Here is a 19,922-nt window from a genome sequence, read left to right on the forward strand (position 1 = left end):
TGTGGGAGGGGTAAAAGTTTTTCCAAATTTTGGGGGAATACTCTAACGGAGATAATCGTACCCCCAAGGATCCTTGTAAGGGTTAAAAAGAGAAGTAGTAGATGCTGAATAAGTAAATGGTGGGTCTACTTTCTTCATTAACCCCTAGGATTATTGGAAGACTAAATATTAAAATATTTCCCCCTCTCAGCAATGGTGCTGGTGAAGGCTTGGCGAGCGAAGTGCCAAAGGTACGTGAAATTGCAACGCGCGCCCCTCAGGAGCCTGCGGGGACGGGAGCTTTCGGCGGGAGGGTTCGGGGTGTGTGTGGGCGCCCCCACTTCGGACCACCTTGCACTAAAGACCACTTCTCGGGCCTCACCGTGAAAGCACTAGGCGATGGACGGAGGGAGGTCGCCGCCCAGGCAGGTGCTTCGGAGCCCCGCCTCCCCGGGTCTCAGCCCCGCCCCGCCCCGCCCCGCCCCGTACCGCGCAGTGGCGGGGCGGGGCGACGGCAGGGGCGGGGCGACGCCGTCTCCAGCAAGGCCCGCGATTGGTGGACGGCACGGCGGCGGGGGCGGGGCGACGCCAGCTCTCCGGACAAGGGCGGGGATTGGTGGGCGGACGGCAGTGGGGCGGGCCCGCGCCGGGGGCGTGACTGGGGCACGTGGTACGGAAGGGGCGAGGCGGCAGCGGCGGGCTGGTGAGCTGCTGTCACGGACAGCTAGGCGGGGAGGCCCTGAGGGCGGTGGCAGCGGGGCGGAGGCCGGGAGCGTGGGGCCCCGGGCCGCCTCCGGGGGAGCAGGGGAGGCCGGGCGCGGCTGGGGGGCCGAGGACGCAGGCCCGCTCCGCGCGTGGCCGGCCTAACGGGAGAAGAGGGTGTCGGGTCAAAAGGCCCGCTCGGGGGTCCGGGCTCTGGGGCGGCGGGGAGGACGCGCGCGCGCCGGTCTCTCGACCCTCCCTCGGCGAGGCCCGCAGAAAACTAAAGCCTGTGTCTCGTAGCAGAGCCCTTGGCGGAAGCCTGAGTTTGGTGTCGCGGGACGGCCTGCGCCCGGGGGTCAGAGGCCCGGGGTCAGGGGTCTCTAGCCCCCGCCCACATTTAAGGCTGGGAGTTTGCAGCTGGCCGCCCTCAGGCAGCCTCCGTTTTCTCACCTGTCAAGCGGAGTGATGCCTGGTCCCGGTTCGGCCTGCACCGAGTCCTTGAGACCCTGGGCCTCGCGGGCAGGGCCTCCGAGCCGCCCGCGCCGCCGACACGGGATCCTAGTGCTGGCTCAGTGATTTGGTGCAGGTTTTACTCATGCCTTTGTCGTCCCTGGTGTTTGCAGGGAGGGGTGGCGAGAAGTAATTCTGTAGAACTGTACGTTTGGATTGAAGGTCTAGTTGGGCAAACCAGAGGTCTCCACAGCTGTTTCAGTGGTTTTACACAGACTTGAAGCCCTGATTCAGGCGTTTGTTTAGGGTACCATGTGCCTTGAATCAGTGCGGGACAGGATGGGGGCACTCAGAACTGGGAGAATCATTCGTAGGCATTGCTGGATGGTTCCAGGTGCCACCGTATCACTTCTTCCTCTCACACTAGTTTCACTGTTGAAGTTATGTTACTCCCCAGAACCTTAGATTCCAAGAGGAGAGTAAGGCTGGCATTTCTTTCGAGAGGGTAATATTTGCTTTTGCTCACTCCAGCTCGGTGCTTTCACCCTAATAAATGGAGTTCGCCAGGGCATATAAAAGAAGTGGTGGTGAAACGGGAAAAACCAGAACTGTGAGTGGGAGGGAGAAATGGACCTGGCCTGACCTCTCTGACTGGGTTAGCAGTTCAGAGGAGCAGTTGCTTTTTCTCCAGCCTTGGTGAGGTGGCCTGCAGAGCTCAACAGTCGGTCTTGGTCTCTGTTTACTCTCCTTTGATAAAAGGTGCAGCTTAGATAGTTGAATCTTTGACCTTTGCTGGAAGGCCATTGGTTAATTGGGCCTCAAAGAACATAATATTAATGAGAATATATTACAGTGAGTGTGGGATTTGTGGCATTTAATGACCAGAAGCTCAAAAGTACCTGATGTAGCATATTGTCCTGCTAAATAGGGTTTCTTTTGTGATTGAAAACTTTGACTTGTGTGCTGTGCCTCTGCATTCAGGGATCCCTGTCTTTGAGGTCAGAGCCTCAGCTGAAACCCTCTGAGTTGGCTGGAAGGTTTGTATGCTCTTTTCTGGGTGTGGGAAGAGGATTGACCTTACTGAACTCACACTGCACTTCCTCGATCTGTTGCCAGGCTTCATGTCTCAGTGGATAAAATCTCTCCTGTCTTTAGAAGTCACTTCAGAATCCTATACCAAGAAAAAGATGCTCTCTAACTACAGTGTGTCCATACGCAGGCGCTTTTCTGGCGTCCTGCTCTGTAACTACAGAGATGTGGTAGGGTCTTGTGACGCTGCAGCTGCAGTTCTGAAATACTTCCTGTCACTGCTGAGGTTTGAGTCTTGCCACGTGATGGAATCTGAGTTGTCAGTTGGAGGAAGGGGGGAGAACCCATTTTGAAAGTGCCAATTCCAGGATTTTCTGTGCTTCATATTGATTCCAGTTTTTAAAGAAGATGAGCCGGGACTTCCCTGGTGGTCCAGTGGTTGGCACTCCGAGCTTCCACTGCAGTGGGCACAGGTTCAATCCCTAGTTGAGGAACTATCAGTAGGATCCTGCATGCCTTGAGACACGGCCAAACAAAGAAAAAAGATGATGAGTCACATGATTTCTTTTCCCCTGTATTTGTAAGGTGGAGCAGGGCGTGTTGGGTCTCACAGAGCAGAAACTGGATGTTAGAAAATGCACCTGGGAGGCTGGAAGTTTCTTTAATCTTAATCGGGCCCTAGTGGAGTTTCATACGTTGTCTTGGCTGTTTCTGGGCCCAGGTTGTCAGTTTCCTTAAACTGAATTACGATCCTTTCCTCGGGCTTTGTTTGCTGTGTTGTTGGTTTGTGGCATAGAGACAAGATGTGACATTTTTGATGGAAGCCTTGGAGTGATTATTTCCTCTGCGGTAATAGTAAGGGGGAAGGTGTGTGCTTTAAGAGAGCAAAATTAAATTTTAAAAAACGTTTTAAAATGCCGGTATGTCAGTGCTCCTGGGGAGTACCTGCTTTTAATTTATATCAGATTGTCTTCAACTCAGGCCCTTCCTTCGATTACCTTCCATTTTGACATACAATTCTGTGTACCTTTTCCTTCTGAAAAAAGAATGGAGATCAGCCTGAGCCTCTGACTGCTTTCCAGAACCACTGTATCTGCGAGGTCACTTGCTGGAGTCCTCGTGACGACTGCATCCAGTGCTGGTCGGGGGGTGGAGTACAGTTTATGATCCTGCACAGGTGCCTCCAGGCCTGTTGATCAGTTGGACCCTGTCTCGAGGCAGCACTGACAGATTCTTCTTCCTTCCAGGAATCTCCAAGGTCTGCGGTCTGGTTGAAAGATGTCGGCCCTCACTGCCCTGTTTAAGTACGTTGATGAGAATCAGGATCGCTACATTAAGGTAAGGGAATGTTTATTCTAGTAAACATTCAGGTTCAGTTTAATTGCATGGTACCCAGAGAAACTTTCAAGAAGCTAATATGAATTATGATGTTCTAATCAAGTGTTACAGATACTGTCTAGATGGAGAAAGACCAGCGCTAGTGTGATCTCACATGTGGAATCTGAAAAAGTTGCGCTCAGAGAAGTTGAGAGTCGAACGGTGGTGGTCGGGGGTTGGGGAACTGGGGAGGTGTTGGCCAGAGGGTACAAACCTCAGTTACAAGGTGGGTAAGTTCTGGGGATCCAGTGCACTGCGGGGTGATTATAGTCAGCAAAACTGTATCGTGTACTTGAGTAGATCTTAAGTGTTGTCACCACAAAAAAAAAGTAACTGAAAATGTGTATTGTCTAGAGGTCTTTTCCTCTGCTTTCTCATTACAGTATATAAGTTGGCTTTTGACAGAAACTCTTAATACCTGTTTCTAGAAATGGCAAAGCTAATTGAAGATTTTTGTTTATTCTTGTGGTAGATATAAAGAACTATTTTACATTTAGCATGTTTTAAATGATATGGTAATGTTATGTATTAATCTGTTTCTTGATGTTAACTTAAAGAATCATACGTTAAGATCGCCCTTGGTAGACACGTTTCAGGTGAAATCTTTAGAGTGCTCATTCTAAAACTTCTATTTTCGAGAACTTGGCCATCGTCAGGATGGTAAATAAGCCAACTTGGACTCTGAAAATATTGGGTATTTTCTGTATCTTTCAGTTGTAATTTTGTCAGATGCAGATGTAAACGTGTTTATGGAGCTTTGTACATGTTACACTCACGTCATGCTTTACGGTTAACGATTTTCCTGTCATGCTGTATAGTTCTTGGTGTAGGGTCAGTACAGGCAGTCCCTTTATATCTTAAGCAACAAGCAGATGCCACGGAGCTCTTCTTCTGCGTCTGGGCAGCATGTTCCAAATGGAGTGGCCGCGGGTAGCAAGTGACCTCTGTGGGCCGGACAGTGGCACCCTTGTGAGTACCTTCCTTCCTCAAGGAGCACCTTTTCAGAATCCCTTCTGCTTATTATCCACAAACAGAAACTTGCGGAATGGGTGGCCATCCAGAGCGTGTCTGCGTGGCCCGAGAAAAGAGGCGAGATCAGGAGGATGATGGAGGTCGCCGCTGCCGACATCAAGCAGCTGGGGGGCTCCGTGGAGCTGGTGGACATCGGGAACCAGAAGGTATGCGGCCGGCACTCTCCGCGCTGCAGAGCCACAGCGAGCAGGTTTACTGAGGACTTGATAGGCCTCGGCTAGTTCTTACATGTCTTTGCTTCAGATAACCTGCTGGTCTTTCAAACAAACAAAGAAGGCCTGATTTGGATGCTAAACTGTGTGATTTCTTGAGCTGGATTAGACAGAGATTTGTGATACTCATCACTGTTCTCCAGGAAGGAGAACTGTTGAGTGTTATCTAAGCAGAAGTTAACATAATGGCCATTCTGAGGCGAGCTGGCATTCCTTCCCAGCAGTCAGTCAGCCTTCAGACCAGGAAGTTGCTCTTTGCCAATCAGATGCAAAACTAATGGAGACTCCCACTCACACCCACTGTGTCCCCAGTTGGTAGAAACAGCACTTTTCATGACTTGGTTCCTGGAAAAGGGCTACTTTATGTGTGGGACTTGGGGCTCAGTTGCATTTTAATGCAGGATTCTGACAGATTCTAACTTGAATGAACAATCTCACTTTTTGGTGCATTATTCCACTATTTTCCTTTCAGATGATTTCAGTCCCGTGTTAATTACATGTTTCGTGGCATGCACTTTCGAAGTTTGTAACGCTCTTTTATGTTGCAGGGATAACTGGGTTTGGTTTATCTTGGTTCTCTTGCCTGATGATTTATGTGTCCGTTGAAACCATATCCTGGGATTTCAGATATGGACATTCAGCTCTTTTCATAAATGGAAGGACCCAGAGGCCCAGGTGGGCTCTGTCTCCCTGGGAACCAATAATAGGCCCATGGCAAAGGAGGTTAAAATCTGGGCCTTCCGATTCCCAGTCCAGTGTTGTTTGTGTGAGATTTCTTCTGACCACAGACTTAATAGTTAACTGAAGATTACTTAAGGCACATTAGAGCTTCCTGGCACTTTGCCCACTCATGAGAGGCTAAACCAAGTTTCTTTGAGTTAGTGTCTGTTAGGAGTATACTTGACTTTCTTCCTCTTCCTTTTTGCCTAATATATTAAAAAAAAAATCTAGGTGACAAATAATTTTTAAGAGTTGTTTTGTTAAAATAGATGGATCTATTCTGTTTAACACGGATGTTACAGTGCGGTTCTTCAGAAAGGGCCTTCCACGAAAGACTAAATGACTGCCACACTATTTGAGTTCCATGATGCCTACTTTTATCAGGGAAGGAGTTGGCAGCTTTCATCACTGTTAGAGAAGCTCTGCCGAGGTCCTCGTGGGGCGCAGCCATAGCACATGTGGTCCCCCCTGCCCATCAGTTCATCTGGCAGTGGTGTCGCCCTTTCCTGGAGGTGGTGGTGCCTTGGGGCGGGCGTGGGGTGGCTGTCAGCACTTGTAGGCGCAGAAGCTGGGGTACTTTCAGCCTCACAGAGGACAGATGTTGGGAGCCCGGTCCCTGCTGGGCAAGGTTCAGGGGCCGACGTGACGGTGGGAGGGCTGATCTGGGGCTCTTGGGGCCTCCCTGCCAGGGTTGGTGCAGGAGCCGTCACGTCCGGCCTGCCTGCAGCCCAGCGCTGCCCCGGGCGGTGGCGGGCCCTGTCCCTGAGGGCCCGAGCGCCAGACAGAGGAGCTCAGCAAATGGGGCAGTCATGGCTCCTGAGCAGAGCAGTGACGGGAGAGCCCCCGGCGCCGGTGCAGTGGGTCAGGGGTCGGGAGCTGGACTCGTGTGGTGGCCGCTAGAATGGGTGGAAAGGAGGGAGACGTGAGGACCCCTTGACACAGACTTGTGCCCAGACAGATGCTGGTAGAGGACAGCGTGTTCTCCCTGTGAACACATCACTGTGTCTCTCGCCCAGGCCTTGTCCTGTGACATCTGAGTAAGTGGGGAAACCCAGAGAGAGATTTGCAGTTTGTGGCATGAATATCTATGGGCCCAAGTGGCTTCTTAGAAAATGCTAAAGTGTTTCGGAGGAGCTACCTGGAGCAGAGATTTATTTAGAGAAAATCTGTTTTTAAAAATCACTTTCCTATGAGGCAAGCAAAGGGCCAGCTGGGACCGCAGTGCCCCGTGTCTTGTGTGACCAGGTCAGGGCGTTTGGTTTCGAGAACGGTTCTTTGCCCTGGTGGCTATAGGCCGTCCTCGCGAGGACACAGCCCCAGGGCAGCTCGCGTGGGTGGGTGGCGAGGTGGAGTCCAGGATTGCGCGTGGGCAGCTGCAGGGTCAGCAGCAGTTAAGTTGGCATTTATGAGTAGGGTGTACTGGAAGGACAGATCCCGTATCCTGAGAGAACTCGGCGGCCTGGAACGTTCCCTGATGGGCGCGGAGACGTAGAGGTGCTCAGTGCCCCCGGGAGTTTGGAGAAGGACACTTTTACCGGCCCATCCCTTGTCCCGATTTGCTTGTCAGTTTTAGCTGCTGCTCATTTTACCTCTTAATTGTAAATCGTTACCATAGCTTCATTACCAGTTTGGTTTGTGTGTTCTGTTTAGTTACGTATGTTTTCAGAGCGTTTTCTAGTAACTAGCCTGACACCCAGGTGTGTGATGGCTCCTCTGTGACTCTTCCTCGCTCCTGCAGTTGAAACTCAGCACGTGCTCCTTTCACCCTCCCTGCCGTTGGTGGCACTTTGTAAGGACCTCGGGTTGTCCTCTTAGACTGCAGGAACGGGGCGAGGAGGATGGGGTGCCGGATATTTTGCAGGGCCTTCGTGGGCCATGGTTTACCATGGAAGGTGCAGACGCTGAGCTGATGTGAATGTTGGAAGGGACCTGAGTTTGATGTGGGGCTTGGCACTGGCTTGCCTTTGTACACCTGCATTTCTACCCTAGATGAGGAGAGAATCCTGTGATTAATATCTGTCCCCCGCTCGTAGGGGACTGGGAGGCTGATACGGCCTCTGGGAGAAGGCTCAGGAGGAGTCCCAGCTACTGCGGCTTCATGCAGTGTGGCCTCCTGCAAATTACAGTTCATCATACCCTGGTCTACGGCCCTTTCTGTGCATGACTGTAATTTACATAAAAAACTTCAAAATGTATCTTCTGCTTTAAGATTACCGTAGTTTTTATACATTATTTTAGAAAATAATGAACTAAGCTGCATCCCAAACTCAGCCTTTGTAATATGTTTTGTTACATAAAAGTTTTTTTCAAAAATCAACCTTTAAAAATTTACCAAGCCACCTGCAGCTAGTAAACATAATTCACTCTCTGTGCTCTGATGAGATGGGGCACGTTCAGGGTGGGATGGCCGTAGTCCAGTCTCTGTGCTCCGGATTACGGGAAAGTATATTCTTGTTAATTAATGACTCGGCTGAACAGTATGATCTTGAACTCTGCAATAGAAGTGGTTGATGAGAACACATAAGATTGTCCAGGGCATGTTGATAACACCTTCTGTAAACACCACCCTCTTTAAACAAAGCCTGTCCTCCATGGCCTCCTCTCCTCCCCCAGCTCCCTGATGGCTCGGAGATACCACTTCCGCCCATTTTACTCGGCACACTGGGCTCCGACCCGCAGAAGAAAACGGTGTGCATTTATGGACATCTGGACGTGCAGCCGGCAGCCCTGGAGGACGGCTGGGACAGCGAGCCCTTCACCTTGGTGGAGCGAGACGGTAGGGACGCTTCCCCAAGGACGAGGACTTGTGGCATTTGCTTAGGAGGTGCACCCGTGGCCTCTGGGTTGTCTTTCCAGAGCTGGCTGTTTGTACATGATCTAGAAATTGGGTTCTGGAAGCCTCACGCGTGTGCATCCATCCTTGAAACCTCCGAAAGCCTTCCTTTCTTTGCTGGAACCAGGTCTCTGGGGCCTTGGGCCTGCTGGGCTTCCCGCTCCTGCTGACGCTTTCCCAGGAAGCCCGATCTGAACTGAGGGGGTGCAGCGTCCCAAAACCTGGGATCCGAATCTGATCCGCTTCGTAGCTGCTTCCGGGGCGCGTCTTAGCAGCTCCCGTCAGGGTTTAGGGAAGCGTTGGCCTTTCCCCGCTGCCCGCTGCCCTGGTGAGGATGGCAGTGACGGCTCAGCGAAGCCATCGAGGGCTCCCGGGCTGGGCCCCGCGGGCACCTTGCGCACCTCTTCACCGCCCCCCGCGCTGGCCCCGCTTCTCGCTGCCCCCCAGCCCGCCCCGCGTAAAGGCTCCGCCTGCCTTCGTCGCTGAACCTTCACGTTGCCGCACTGGACGCAGCCTTTCGCCACGTGGAGCAGCCCCTTCATTTGTGCCTCGTCCCCTTGGGCCGAGTGCAGACCGTCTTTAAGTAAAGCCTTTCTTGCGGGACACGCTGAGTTTCTGTTGGAGCTTCCCTGGCTCAGGGACAGTCACGCCATTGCTGCGCACAGCGGTCCTCAGGGTGCGCTTGCTAACGTGTCCTCAGTCCAGAGCCTGGGCCCCCGCCCTTCCTCTCGTCCCCTCTCCCAGCGGCGCCCCTCCTCCCCACCCCTGCACCAGAACCCCCCGGAGGTCGTCCTCGTCCCGCCCCTTCTCTTCCCCCTTGCAAGGCCCTCCCCTGGCCTGTGGAGGCGGGTCCTGCACCGCCTCCCGCCCTGCCCCACAGCGGTGCCTCTTGGGGGACCCGGTGGGCCCCATCTTCTCTCCCCTCATTGCGCCTCTTTCTGCGCCAGCCCTGGTCACCTACTGCTCAGCACCTCCCTGACAGCCCACCCCCAGACAGACACACAGACACGCAGGACGGAAGAACCTGGAGCGCCCCCGTAGCCCGGAGAAGCTGCCCACACATGCCTGCTGGCGTGCCGGGCCGGGGGTGGGCGCTCTCGGCCTCTGTCCGCCTCGGCCCGCACAGCCCCGGCTCCCTGGGGTCGCTTGGTCAGTGTTTGCCACAGGGACGAGGATGCGTCTTAGAAGAGCTCTTTAGCTTTTGTGAAAAGCAGATTTAGTTTAAAAAAGAAATCCCCAAGGCAGTGATGGCTTTAAGCCCCACGCCGCTTTGGGGTGGGTCAGGTTGACCTGCCGAACGTTGAAAATGGGCTAAGGGTGAGGAGGACAGAGGACCGACCGGGACAGACTGAGGCCGGGAGGGGCCCCCTGAGCACACGGCGCCTGGGGTTCTGGCCTCCCTCGGGCCTTACGCTGCATCCGGTCCGGGGGGGGGTCTGGGCTTGTCTCCCTGGTGTCCTTCAAGATGGCCAGTGCCCAGCCCAGACACCCACCTTTGTACGGGGGTCCCAGAGGTGGCTGTGCAGGGGGGAGGTGACCGGTTACACGGGGGAGGGACAGCTTCCTGCCCTTCAGTGATAACCTAGAGAGGTACGTGACGGACGTCAGTTCTGTTCCTCGTCAGATTGGGCTGTGGTGTGGGTGAGGCTGTGGTTCTCCTTGGTCGGTGCACCTGCATCCAGCCAGCTCTCCCTCCCCCGCTGCTGCCGGCTGGCTGTGGACTAGATTTTAACACACTAGCCAAGTGGCAGTGGTCCCGCGGAGCTGGGTTTGCAGCGCGTGCCCTGAGACGGTGGGGACCTTGGCCGCACTCCCACGGCTTGCTCTTAGATCGGGAGAGTTCTCTGGAAGATCCTAACAATCATGTTGGGTGGAGACTCGGGGCTCCTGATAGAATGGAAATGGGGCTTCTGACACGAAGAAGAGGCTTAGGATGGCTGCGTGGGGTCGCGCTGGGATGTCGTCAGATGTTCACCGAGAGGTGCTCCTTTCTGTGCGCTGCGACCGTCACCTGATGAACTTGCTGATTGCTGTTCTAGGCAAACTGTATGGGAGAGGAGCCACCGATGATAAGGGGCCAGTGGCCGGCTGGATGAACGCCCTGGAAGCCTTCCAGAAAACGTGTCAGGTACGCCGCCCACATCTAGGGCCCGATTCACCTGCTCCACCTGGGGATGCAGAGTGGGACTTTCTGTTCCCAGAACAGCCCCTAAAGATCAAAGAGCACGGGCCAGGAGACAGCAGGCTTCCCCCCCAAACTGCATCAGCGCAGCTGGGTCATCTTCCAGTTTATAGGCTGTTTTCCAGTTTGGGGAAACATTGAAGGTGCAGTGGTTTTACAGTTGTCCCAAGGTCACCCTGTTGGTGACTCAGCAGGGACCCAGGCAGGTGAGAGTTCCGGGCTCTGACCGCGCCTGGGAAGTGGGCGCTTGCCAGGGCGTGACCTGGGCCCTGTGCTAGCCGACAGACCCTTACTTTCTCTGTGTGGTTTTTATCCTCCTAAAACTAAATTTGATTTTTAAAAATATATTTCCTTAACTGAAACATCTGCTCCTTGTTGAAAGTTTGTAAAATACAGAAAAGTAGAGAGAAAAAAGAGGTGCCTAGAATCCAGGCCTCAGAGACTTAATATTTTGTTACTTACCAATCTTTTCAAGAATTCTTTTTAATCTGATTGTGATCATAACATATAGGCAGTTTCTGCATCTTGCTTTTATCTTGTGTTGCGATAAGAATGATAAGACAAGCATTTTTGTCAGGACATGGGGTGGTAGATCTGAAAAGGGTTCGAGGGAGCTGGGCTCAGGCCGGGAAGGCCCCTCTCCTCCAGGGCCCCTGGGATCAGCGGGTGGCCGAGTGGAGGGGTGGCCGTGTGCAGGGCAGAGCCGCTCAGCGCACCTCCCCTCACCCCTGTTCCACTGGAGTGGCAGAGGGGCGCTGCGTGTGGTGAGCAGCGCTGTCTGGGGGCAGCTCTGAGCTAGGACCCCGCAGACGTGAGTCCGTACGGGCCCAGCCTTCCATGGCCTTTGGCACCGCCTCGCTCAGGTGTGGCTTCACGTTGTCTCCTGTGGAAGGGCCGCGTGCCTCACAGCACAGCCTTGGGGAGACCTGGAAGCCCACCGAGCAGGAGCCACGTGGCATCTTAGGGTCACTGTCAGCTCTGGAGGAGAAGGGCTTGCAGTGCGTGGAGCGCCTTCTGAACTGGGGGAAGCGCGCTCTCGCTCTTGCGTGTACTGCTGGTGGCCACGCAGATGAAGGCTCTGGCTGTCTGTGTCGTGGCCTTTGTTTTAGAGAGGGCGGCTCAGCTTTGCTGGAGACGCTGATTCGCGCTGGGCGAGCGCAGAGACCCCGATGAGTGGCACATGTGGTCGGGCTGGGAGCTCCTTGGAAGGAGTCCTTCTAAGGGTGACCGGCCGAAGCCACGCTTGTCCCCTGGTGGCCCAGCGCCTGGGGACTGAGGGTCTCTGTGGGCCACACACAGCCTGCCCAGTGGTCGGTCTGGAGGAAGTCACTTATTTGAAATTCGTGACTTCCCAACATTGGGTGGCTTCCTGGCTGTTGCTTCTAAGCCCGTGAGCTCTGAGTGCCTTCCTTCACTGGCCTCCTGCCCAGGAAGTCCCTGTCAACGTCCGCTTCTGTCTGGAGGGCATGGAGGAGTCTGGCTCCGAAGGCCTGGATGCGCTGATCTTTGCCCAGAAGGACGTGTTCTTTAAGGATGTGGACTATGTCTGCATCTCTGACAACTACTGGCTGGGGAAGAACAAGCCCTGCATCACCTACGGGCTCCGGGGCATCTGCTACTTCTTCATTGAGGTCTGTGCCGAGTCGTGCGGGGAGCAGCTGGGAGGGCTCTGGGTGCCCATGCGTTCTCCTGTGGTTGGCGTTTCCAAGAGGATTTTTTGATTGTTGCCAGGGTTCTGGCATTTAGGAAGCGCCTTGCTTTGCTTGTTGAGGGAGCAGATTTTGATTTCGAAAAAGGTCGTGTGAACGTTCTTTGCTCGCTTTACTGTCGCGCGGTAAGAACGGGCTCCCGTGAGCAGCCAAGCAGGGTGACCATGTGTCTGCAGGTGGAATGCAGCAACAGAGACCTGCACTCCGGCGTGTACGGCGGCTCGGTGCACGAGGCCATGACCGACCTCATCATGCTGATGGGTGAGCGTGGGCTCCGTCACCGCGTGGCAGTCGGGCGGGAGGTTGGTGCAGGCACTGCTTCCAGGCTGCTTCATGCCTTCTGTCCCTCCCTCCCACCCCCCGCCACTGACTGGTCCCTTTAAAAGACCCCCATGCTTCATTTCTGCCTCCCCTCCCCCCCATGTCGTCTCCGCGGCCCGACTCGGGCACCCGCCTGCCCTGTCACGGCCGTCCTTCCTCTGGACGCCGTTGTGTGTTACGTCCCTGGAGGGCGTCAGCCTCGGTCTAGTTGACACTGTGACTGGCCGCGGCAGTCTCCTGCACGCTCAGCCCTGTGAGAGCGAGGCCACGGCTCCCTTGCCTGGTGTCCCCCGGCGCACGGCCTCGGCCTGCCGTGTGCGCAGTCCTGTTTCCTTCCATGGCGGGCGGCGGCGGCCGTGCACAGAGCTGACTTTTCTGGGACTGGAGTCTACCCTGCCCCACTCGGTTTTCCGCCCTCAGCGTGGGAGCAGGTAGTTTCTCGTGGGACGTGCCTTAAACAGGACATGTTGGACAGAGGAGTGGTTTTCAGGGCGGGCCTGCGGGAGCCCGTTTGCTCCGTGTGTATCCTGCTCCGTGACCGTGGACGGCTCACCTGCCTTCCGTGTGTTACACGGCAGGTGCCCCCGCTCTCCTCCCTGGGTTGTTACGGTAACAGAACGCCTTACGGAGCGCATGCACGCTGAGCGCTCACCCTCCCCACTCCTCCAGGCTGCCTGATGGACCGCACGGGGAAGATCCTCATCCCGGGCATCAGCGAGGCGGTGGCCTCCGTGACGGACGACGAGCTGGAGCTCTACGACAAGATCGACTTCGACCTGGAGGAGTACACCCGGGATGTGGGGACACAGACCCTGCTGCACGGCTGCAAGGTGCTGCCCGGGCGCCGCGAGGCCTGCCCCCCGCCGGGCTTGCAGGGTCCCCGGGCCGGAGGCTGAGGGCTGGATGGACTCGGGCGTACCCCGGGCACGGGAGCAGCCAGACGGTGCAGGCGCCGGAAGGCACCACGCGCCAGGCTGGGAGCTGGGAGCTCTTTAACGTGTCACATGTCGACTGTGGAGAGCTCGGGAGCTGGGGGACGTCTGCAGAGAGGCAGGGGCTTTTCCTCATTTGCACATGTGGGGAAGTCACTTTACCACCGGGCCAGAGATGATTTAAGCCATTCCTGACGGAGCTGGGTGCTAAGGTGGAAACCATTTGCACAAAACATTTACTTAACTGTCAGGAGAAAATCGTGTTGTGACCTTTCTCTTAATTAGCTTAGTTCCTGGTTTCTAAGGTGTGACTATAAGTTCACGTGGTTAACTAAGCTTTAGTTGAACCGCAGCGGCAGGCCCTGGGGATGTAGGAGGAGCGCAACCGGGCTTGGCCCTTGAGTGTCACCTCTCCAGGTGACAGACGGGCAGAGAAGCTTAGGGGGTGTGCGGAGGCCACCGTGGGGTGGTCTGGCGCCTGGGGGGAGGGGGAGGCCTCCTTAGACGGGAGTGCCACCGGGCCTGCAGGAGACAGGCGGGGCTGAGCGGCAGAGCAGGCCTCAGCTGTCCCGCTCGTGGGCGGCCAGTGAGGCCCGGGGTTCGGAGTGAAGATGCCTGACAGAAAGGCCTCTGATCTGCCGAGGAGGTCGTGCACTGTCCTGGAAGACGGCGGTGTGACTGGTGTTGAGTAGAGGGACGCGCTGATGAGCCCTCGCTGGGGACAGACTGCGGGCAGGGGGTGTGGCGGGATAGGAGCTGAGGCGCTGGGGCTGGGGGGCCGTGAGGCTGCGGGGGGCGCTGGGGGGCGGGGAGGCGGGGCCGGGGACCCGTCAGGCTCAGGACGCATCGGAGAGGACCGAGCGGGGTAAGGATTTCACAGGCGGAGCCGAGACGGGGTCCTCGTGGGCGGCAGTCAGTTGGGTCCTGACGCCGTGACCAAGAGAGACTAGTCCCAGGGGAGAGACGAGTCTGGGGAAGGTTGGGCTCTGGACACATTTGTATTTCCTCCTGCCCCGCTGCCTTCCGGTAACGTTTGCCTTTACGTGAGGTGTCTGCTTAAGGGCTGTGTCTGCTCCTTCCGGCCGTCACTGGGCTCTTTGGTTCACAAACACGTCCAGAGTTACGTGCTGAGTCGCCGAGGAAGCCCAGGGGTTCGGGCGACAGCGTGTCCTCTCCTGATACGTCGCGTGCCACCGCTGGGACGAGAGGGGCATGAGAGGCGGCCGTGTCAAGTAGACGCTCGCGAGACGGGGGGCTGCCTTGTGCCCATCCCCGCAGCAGAGGCTGCCGGGCTTGTCCGTGGGCACCGGCCTAGGACGTGATGCACGGCCTGGCTTCCCCTCCTCGGGGAGCTCGCCCCACACTCGGTGTCCTGTAAGCCCAGGACCTAGGATGGCCGGGGTCATGCCTCCCTCCCCTTCCTGGTGCCCCTGGCTCTGCAACAGCCCTCATATGGGTGGGGCTGGCCAGAACGCCGTGGCTCCTGTGTGGTCAGTTTTGTTGGCCCGGGCAGTGCGGACTCACTGGGAGGCGCGGAGAGGACACGCTTGCGGCCGTCCTGGGCGCGCAGAGCCCCCTTGGGGGGCTGTTGTAGCGGCTGCCGGAGCGCCTTTGGGGCCGGCTCATCTACCGGCCCTGCCGGGTCGCTCCTGCCTTCCTGACGGTGTGTGGACCCCAGGCCGGCCGGGCTCCTCCGTGAGCAGGCGGTGCCGTCTCCGACCCACTTTGTCGTTTTTCTGCAGAAAGACATCCTGATGCACAGGTGGCGGTACCCGTCCCTCTCCCTCCACGGGATCGAAGGTGCCTTCTCTGGGTCGGGGGTCAAGACCGTGATTCCCCGCAAAGTGATCGGCAAGTTCTCCATCAGGCTCGTGCCAGACATGACTCCTGAGGTGGTCACCGAGCAGGCACGTGGGGTGCTGGGGCGTGGGCGGGGCGTGCTGCGCACCCGGGGCCTGTCAGCGGGGCTCTGGGCAGCGGGAGGGCGCGCCTCCGCCTGCACAGCCCTGTCCTCGGCTCTCGCCAGCTCAGCGGCTGCTGGAAGAAGCAGTTCAGAGCTAATCAGGGATCAAGGTCCCATAAAAGGGCATCCCGTGCGAGTGGCCTCTGTCACTGCTGAGGCGTGCTGAAATCTCATCTCTGACCTCGTCCCGAGGCTCAAGGCAGTTGCTGACTTCGGGCTGCCTGTGTTATGGTGGGAGTCCGCGGGCCTTTGGTCCCTGGTGAGCAGCAGAGGGGGAAGCGTCCAGGATTGGGGGGCAGCTTCCAGAGGGGGTGGATCCAGAGTGGGGCAGCGTCTGGTACCTGAGAGTCAGCCAGGCTTGCGGGGGAGCAGTCCCTCGTCCTCCCCCGGGGGGTTTCATGGAGAGACGGAGTCAAGACCTTCCCTGTTGGGAGGGGAAACTGAGGGCCGCTCTCCAAGCCTAGGACTGAGATGTTCTCATCACGAGGTGACCCTGGGTCAGCACCTGGCTCTGTTTTTGCTTTAGCCGTAATCGTTTTTGTAAAGCAAGTCAAGGGGCGTTTTCTTTAAACTTGATTTAAGTGTTACCGTCATATGGGATTTAAATATTAACATCATATGGGAATATCTACGTAAAGGGTGAATTGCTTGAAATTAAAACATTACCTTTTACCTTAAATAACTGAAGTTTGTTTCATGATAAAATCCCTTTTTCTGTTATCGTAGTTATGCAGATCAGTGTTTAGCAGCAGCAGATGAGACTCATTGTAGACCCATAGACTCACTGTAGACCCCTTATAGACCCGTTGTAGACGACTGTGGACTCACCCCCAGAGACTGTTGTGGAGTAGATCCCCAGCACTAGGTCAGAGGCCAGGCTTGTAAGACACTGTCTCTCCTGCCTGTGCTTCAGGTTACGAGCTACTTGACCAAGAAGTTTGCTGAACTGCACAGTCCCAACAAGTTCAAGGTGTACCTGAGCCACGGCGGGAAGCCCTGGGTATCCGACTTCAACCACCCTCATTACTTGGCTGGGAGAAGAGCCCTGAAGACAGGTCAGACGTCCTCTTTGGGGGCGGATAGGCGCTGGCGGAGCGTGGGCGTGTGGCTGTGTCGGCTCTGTCTCTGTGCGGGCTGGGCTGTGCCACCTCCGACCTTGAGAGCAGGGCTGCTGACCTGGACTTGGGGTTGCGGGCCAGTAGAGCTGTGGCGGATCCCTGGCCTCGCAGCCCTAAAGCTCAGTGTCTTTTATTCCATTCTCCCTCAGTGTTTGGTGTTGAGCCGGACTTGACCAGGGAAGGCGGCAGTATTCCTGTGACTTTGACGTTTCAGGAGGCCACAGGGAAGAATGTCATGCTGTTGCCCGTGGGGTCAGCAGATGACGGAGCCCACTCCCAGAATGAAAAGCTCAACAGGTGAGGGCAGAAAAGAGGGGCCGTCTTGGGGTGACTGGGGTGGGCCAATCAGGGACTGAGGCAAAGAAAGGCCCTGCTTGGAGGGCAGGGGGAGAGCACAGAGCCCTGGGTGTTAGGACACAAGGTGGAGACCTCGCATCCGGACAGGGAGGAGCTGTGGTCCGGGTAAGGCCCTTCACACTAAGTACCGGCTGAGAGCCACGCGTTCCGTTAGACCAGGACCAGGGCTGGTCCCTGGTGGGGCAGTCGGACTGGACTTGAGAACCAAGGCAAGCAGCACTCAGGGCCAGCACGCCAGGCCGGTGGGATGTCCGCTTCCGGAAGGAACGCAGTATTTGTGCCCGGCCCTCGGGACACCAGCCAGCGTGATGACTGTTCCTCCCTGTCAGGCACAACTACATTGAAGGCACCAAGATGCTGGCTGCATACCTGTACGAAGTGTCCCAGCTGAAGAACTGAGCACCGCCCTCCTCCCATCACCTTGCGCTCTTCCCGTCGCTCAGGAACGCGGAAGCCCGTCTCTCTCCTTTCCCTCTCGTCAGATTCTCCAGGCCTCCAGGAGTGGACGCGAGACCACCCACCTGTCTCAGGATGGAGTTAACCTATCCCGGCAGCGATAAATGTTCAGCCCTGGGGGCTTGTAAACGACCCTGGGTGACAGCTGAATTCTCAGTGGTGTCTCCAGAAAATAGCCAAGGCCTAAAAGCACAAGTTCTTCTGTAGAAAGTTCTGGTCGATGTCCACTGGGCTAAAGAGAGGCCTTGGTGCTTCCTGGTCCCACCTCTGCCCCCAGAGTCAGGGTCACACACACTTGGAACATTGAGTCGCGGGCACCTGGTGCCTCGAGGGCCATCCTTTCTGTCCTTTGCTGTCTTGGGCACATTCTGTCCTTTTCTCAAGACCTTAACTGTTACTGGTGTTCCACATCTTCTGTTTATTACGATCCCTCAAAACCTCAACCTACTGGGAGGGTTATTTGATCTCAACCTGAGTTGCTAAATAAAAAAAGCTGAGCTTCTGGAGGAGCTGCCGCCTGTGCGCCTTTCTCTGCGCAGCCGCGTGCCTGCGCGCGGTGAGGTACGCGGAGCGGGCTGGCGGGGCTGGGGCCGGGCTCAGGACGCCGGTGCCCGTCTCGCTCGTCCTCTCCTGTCCCCGCTCCCGGTGCTGCCGAGCCGCAGGAGAGCCCATCCGACCAGTTTAAACAGCACAGTCCCCCGGCCCGGCCGACGGAGGAGGCCACACTAAACTCCCCCGAAGGAACCGGGCCCTTGTTGATCACGAATGAAATCCGTGTTTTGTCTCCTTTGCTGACCCCCCTGACTCGTAGGCCGGGACTGGGATGGGGGACGGGGGTGCTGGTTACGGGGCCCTGTCACACCTGACACCTAACGGGACGGAGTGGAGCCACGCTTTCCACCCCTGGATCTCTCCTTCACTGCCCGGGTCCCCCTCCTTGCCCCTGGCGTCACCTCCACAGCGTCCTCCCGGCGTCGGGAGCTGCAGCCTCCTTGTCTCCACCCTCACCACTCATCCTGCTGGTCCTCGGGGAGGCTCACCCAGGAGAACAGTCTGGTACCAGGCACCCTGCACCCTGCGGGGCCCGAGTCCTTGGAGCTACCTGCTCAGGCTCTGTGCACTTTAGTTTCCAGTTAGGGGAAGAAGCTTTACTCAGTGCTCGTGAAATGCATTCATCCCACTGTTCTGTGGGAGGAGAGGCGTTCCCCAATTGTGAAATCCCAAACTTGCCCTGAATGGTGTTACTCCACGGCAGGAAGCTGACTGCTAACAAGAATCCCCTGCCTGGTCTTATTTAGAAAAAGAGAACTTACTGGGCTGCATTCTTGACCCAGAAGAGAGGGAGCCGAGAGGAGTCCCGGCCTGAAGGAAAGCTGAGCGTCTCCGCGCGACCAAGGGAAAATCGAAGTTGCTTTTGCTCTTGCTTTTTGGCCACGGCATCAGGAAAGGGTGGTAGACGTGTCAGGATCCTTAAACCACATGTGTTAGTGAGGCCGCTGTGACCACGACGACACAGTCTTCAAGGTGATGACAGTTTTCTCGGGCAGGCGGGGCTCCCCGGCTTCAACGTCAAGGTCGTGGCCTCTGCTCCAGCCTGCAGCCCCAGCCTGTGGGAAGGAGGGATGGGGGAAGGCAGGCTTCCTCGCTTCTGGGCACCATCCAGAGTTTGCATCTTTCTCAGGTAGTCACACAGCCACTCCTAACTGCACAAGAGGCAGGAATCATGCATGGATGACATTTCTATCGCTGCAGGAGAGGAAAGACATACTGGGGAGTCAACCTTTATGTGCCTCTGTTGCCCCGTGGTTATACCGTGACCTTTGTCCCAAGGAAAGCAGAGAAAAAAATGAGTATCTAGCATTAGAAAGAGGAAGGACTCCAGGAGCACTTTGTCATCCACTTTTCAGAGAATTTTAACATCTGCATCGGCCTCTGGGGCTCTAGGGAGTAGCTGAGTGGAGGTCAGGATGGTGTTCCCAGCCTGCCTGCCTTTTCCTTTGCACCTTTTCACATCAAAATGTGACTATGGGCCGTCTCGGGCTCACAGTGGAGCCAAGTGCAGTCTGTTCCTTTCAGGTCGACGTTGGGCATCATAAATCTGCTGTATTTAGTAGAACCCATTCCCCCACGTCGTAAGGGAATGGCCCTGAAGCGGACTGCTGTGTGAAGGTACTGTTTGCAGAACTCCTTTGACGTGTGTTCCCTGAAATGGCCTTGCAGGAGAGGCTGGTTCAATGCACAGCTTGAAAGGAACAGTCATTTAGTAGGAGCTGAAGTGCCTCAGGACAGCAGACAGTCCAGGTCAAACCCACCCAGGAGGGAACAGTGTGGACCAGGACCCAGACGTTGGATGGATTTGGTCCTGTGGCCCCAGCCGTTCATGTGGGAGAGACCAGGGACTAACCCCGCCCAGGGATAACTCTGACTCCCAGGCCTGGGGTGATTTGAAAGGTCTCTCTAAGTGCTTTGGAGACTCACAGCCTGTTAGTGGTTGAATTGCATCCCCTCAAAATCCGTATTAAAATCCTAACCCCCAGTACCTCAGAGTGG

The 19,922-nt window shown here is 56.2% G+C and overlaps 1 protein-coding gene across 5 annotated transcripts; it reads left to right on the forward strand.

Moving 5' to 3' along the window:
- The first annotated feature begins 622 nt into the window (after window positions 1-622).
- CNDP2 (carnosine dipeptidase 2) lies at window positions 623-17,881 on the forward strand. 5 transcript variants are annotated; one of them, XM_036823089.1, is made up of 12 exons: window positions 623-685; window positions 3,406-3,498; window positions 4,572-4,715; window positions 8,115-8,277; window positions 10,374-10,462; window positions 11,947-12,147; window positions 12,402-12,486; window positions 13,216-13,376; window positions 15,221-15,385; window positions 16,355-16,496; window positions 16,709-16,856; window positions 17,246-17,881. In XM_036823089.1, the coding sequence occupies exons 2-12, from the start codon at window positions 3,439-3,441 to the stop codon at window positions 17,313-17,315; spliced, it is 1,428 nt and encodes a 475-aa protein (XP_036678984.1). In that variant the 5' UTR covers window positions 623-685; window positions 3,406-3,438; the 3' UTR covers window positions 17,316-17,881. The 5 variants fall into 5 exon arrangements, with proteins under 5 accessions (XP_036678984.1, XP_036678982.1, XP_036678983.1 ...); XM_036823087.1 differs by having other exon boundaries at window positions 629-682; window positions 3,408-3,498; XM_036823088.1 differs by lacking the exon at window positions 623-685 and adding an exon at window positions 1,072-1,263 and having other exon boundaries at window positions 3,408-3,498.
- Window positions 17,882-19,922: the final 2,041 nt, after the last annotated feature.

This window comes from Balaenoptera musculus, chromosome 14 (assembly GCF_009873245.2).
Source record: "Balaenoptera musculus isolate JJ_BM4_2016_0621 chromosome 14, mBalMus1.pri.v3, whole genome shotgun sequence".
NCBI lineage: Eukaryota > Metazoa > Chordata > Mammalia > Artiodactyla > Balaenopteridae > Balaenoptera > Balaenoptera musculus.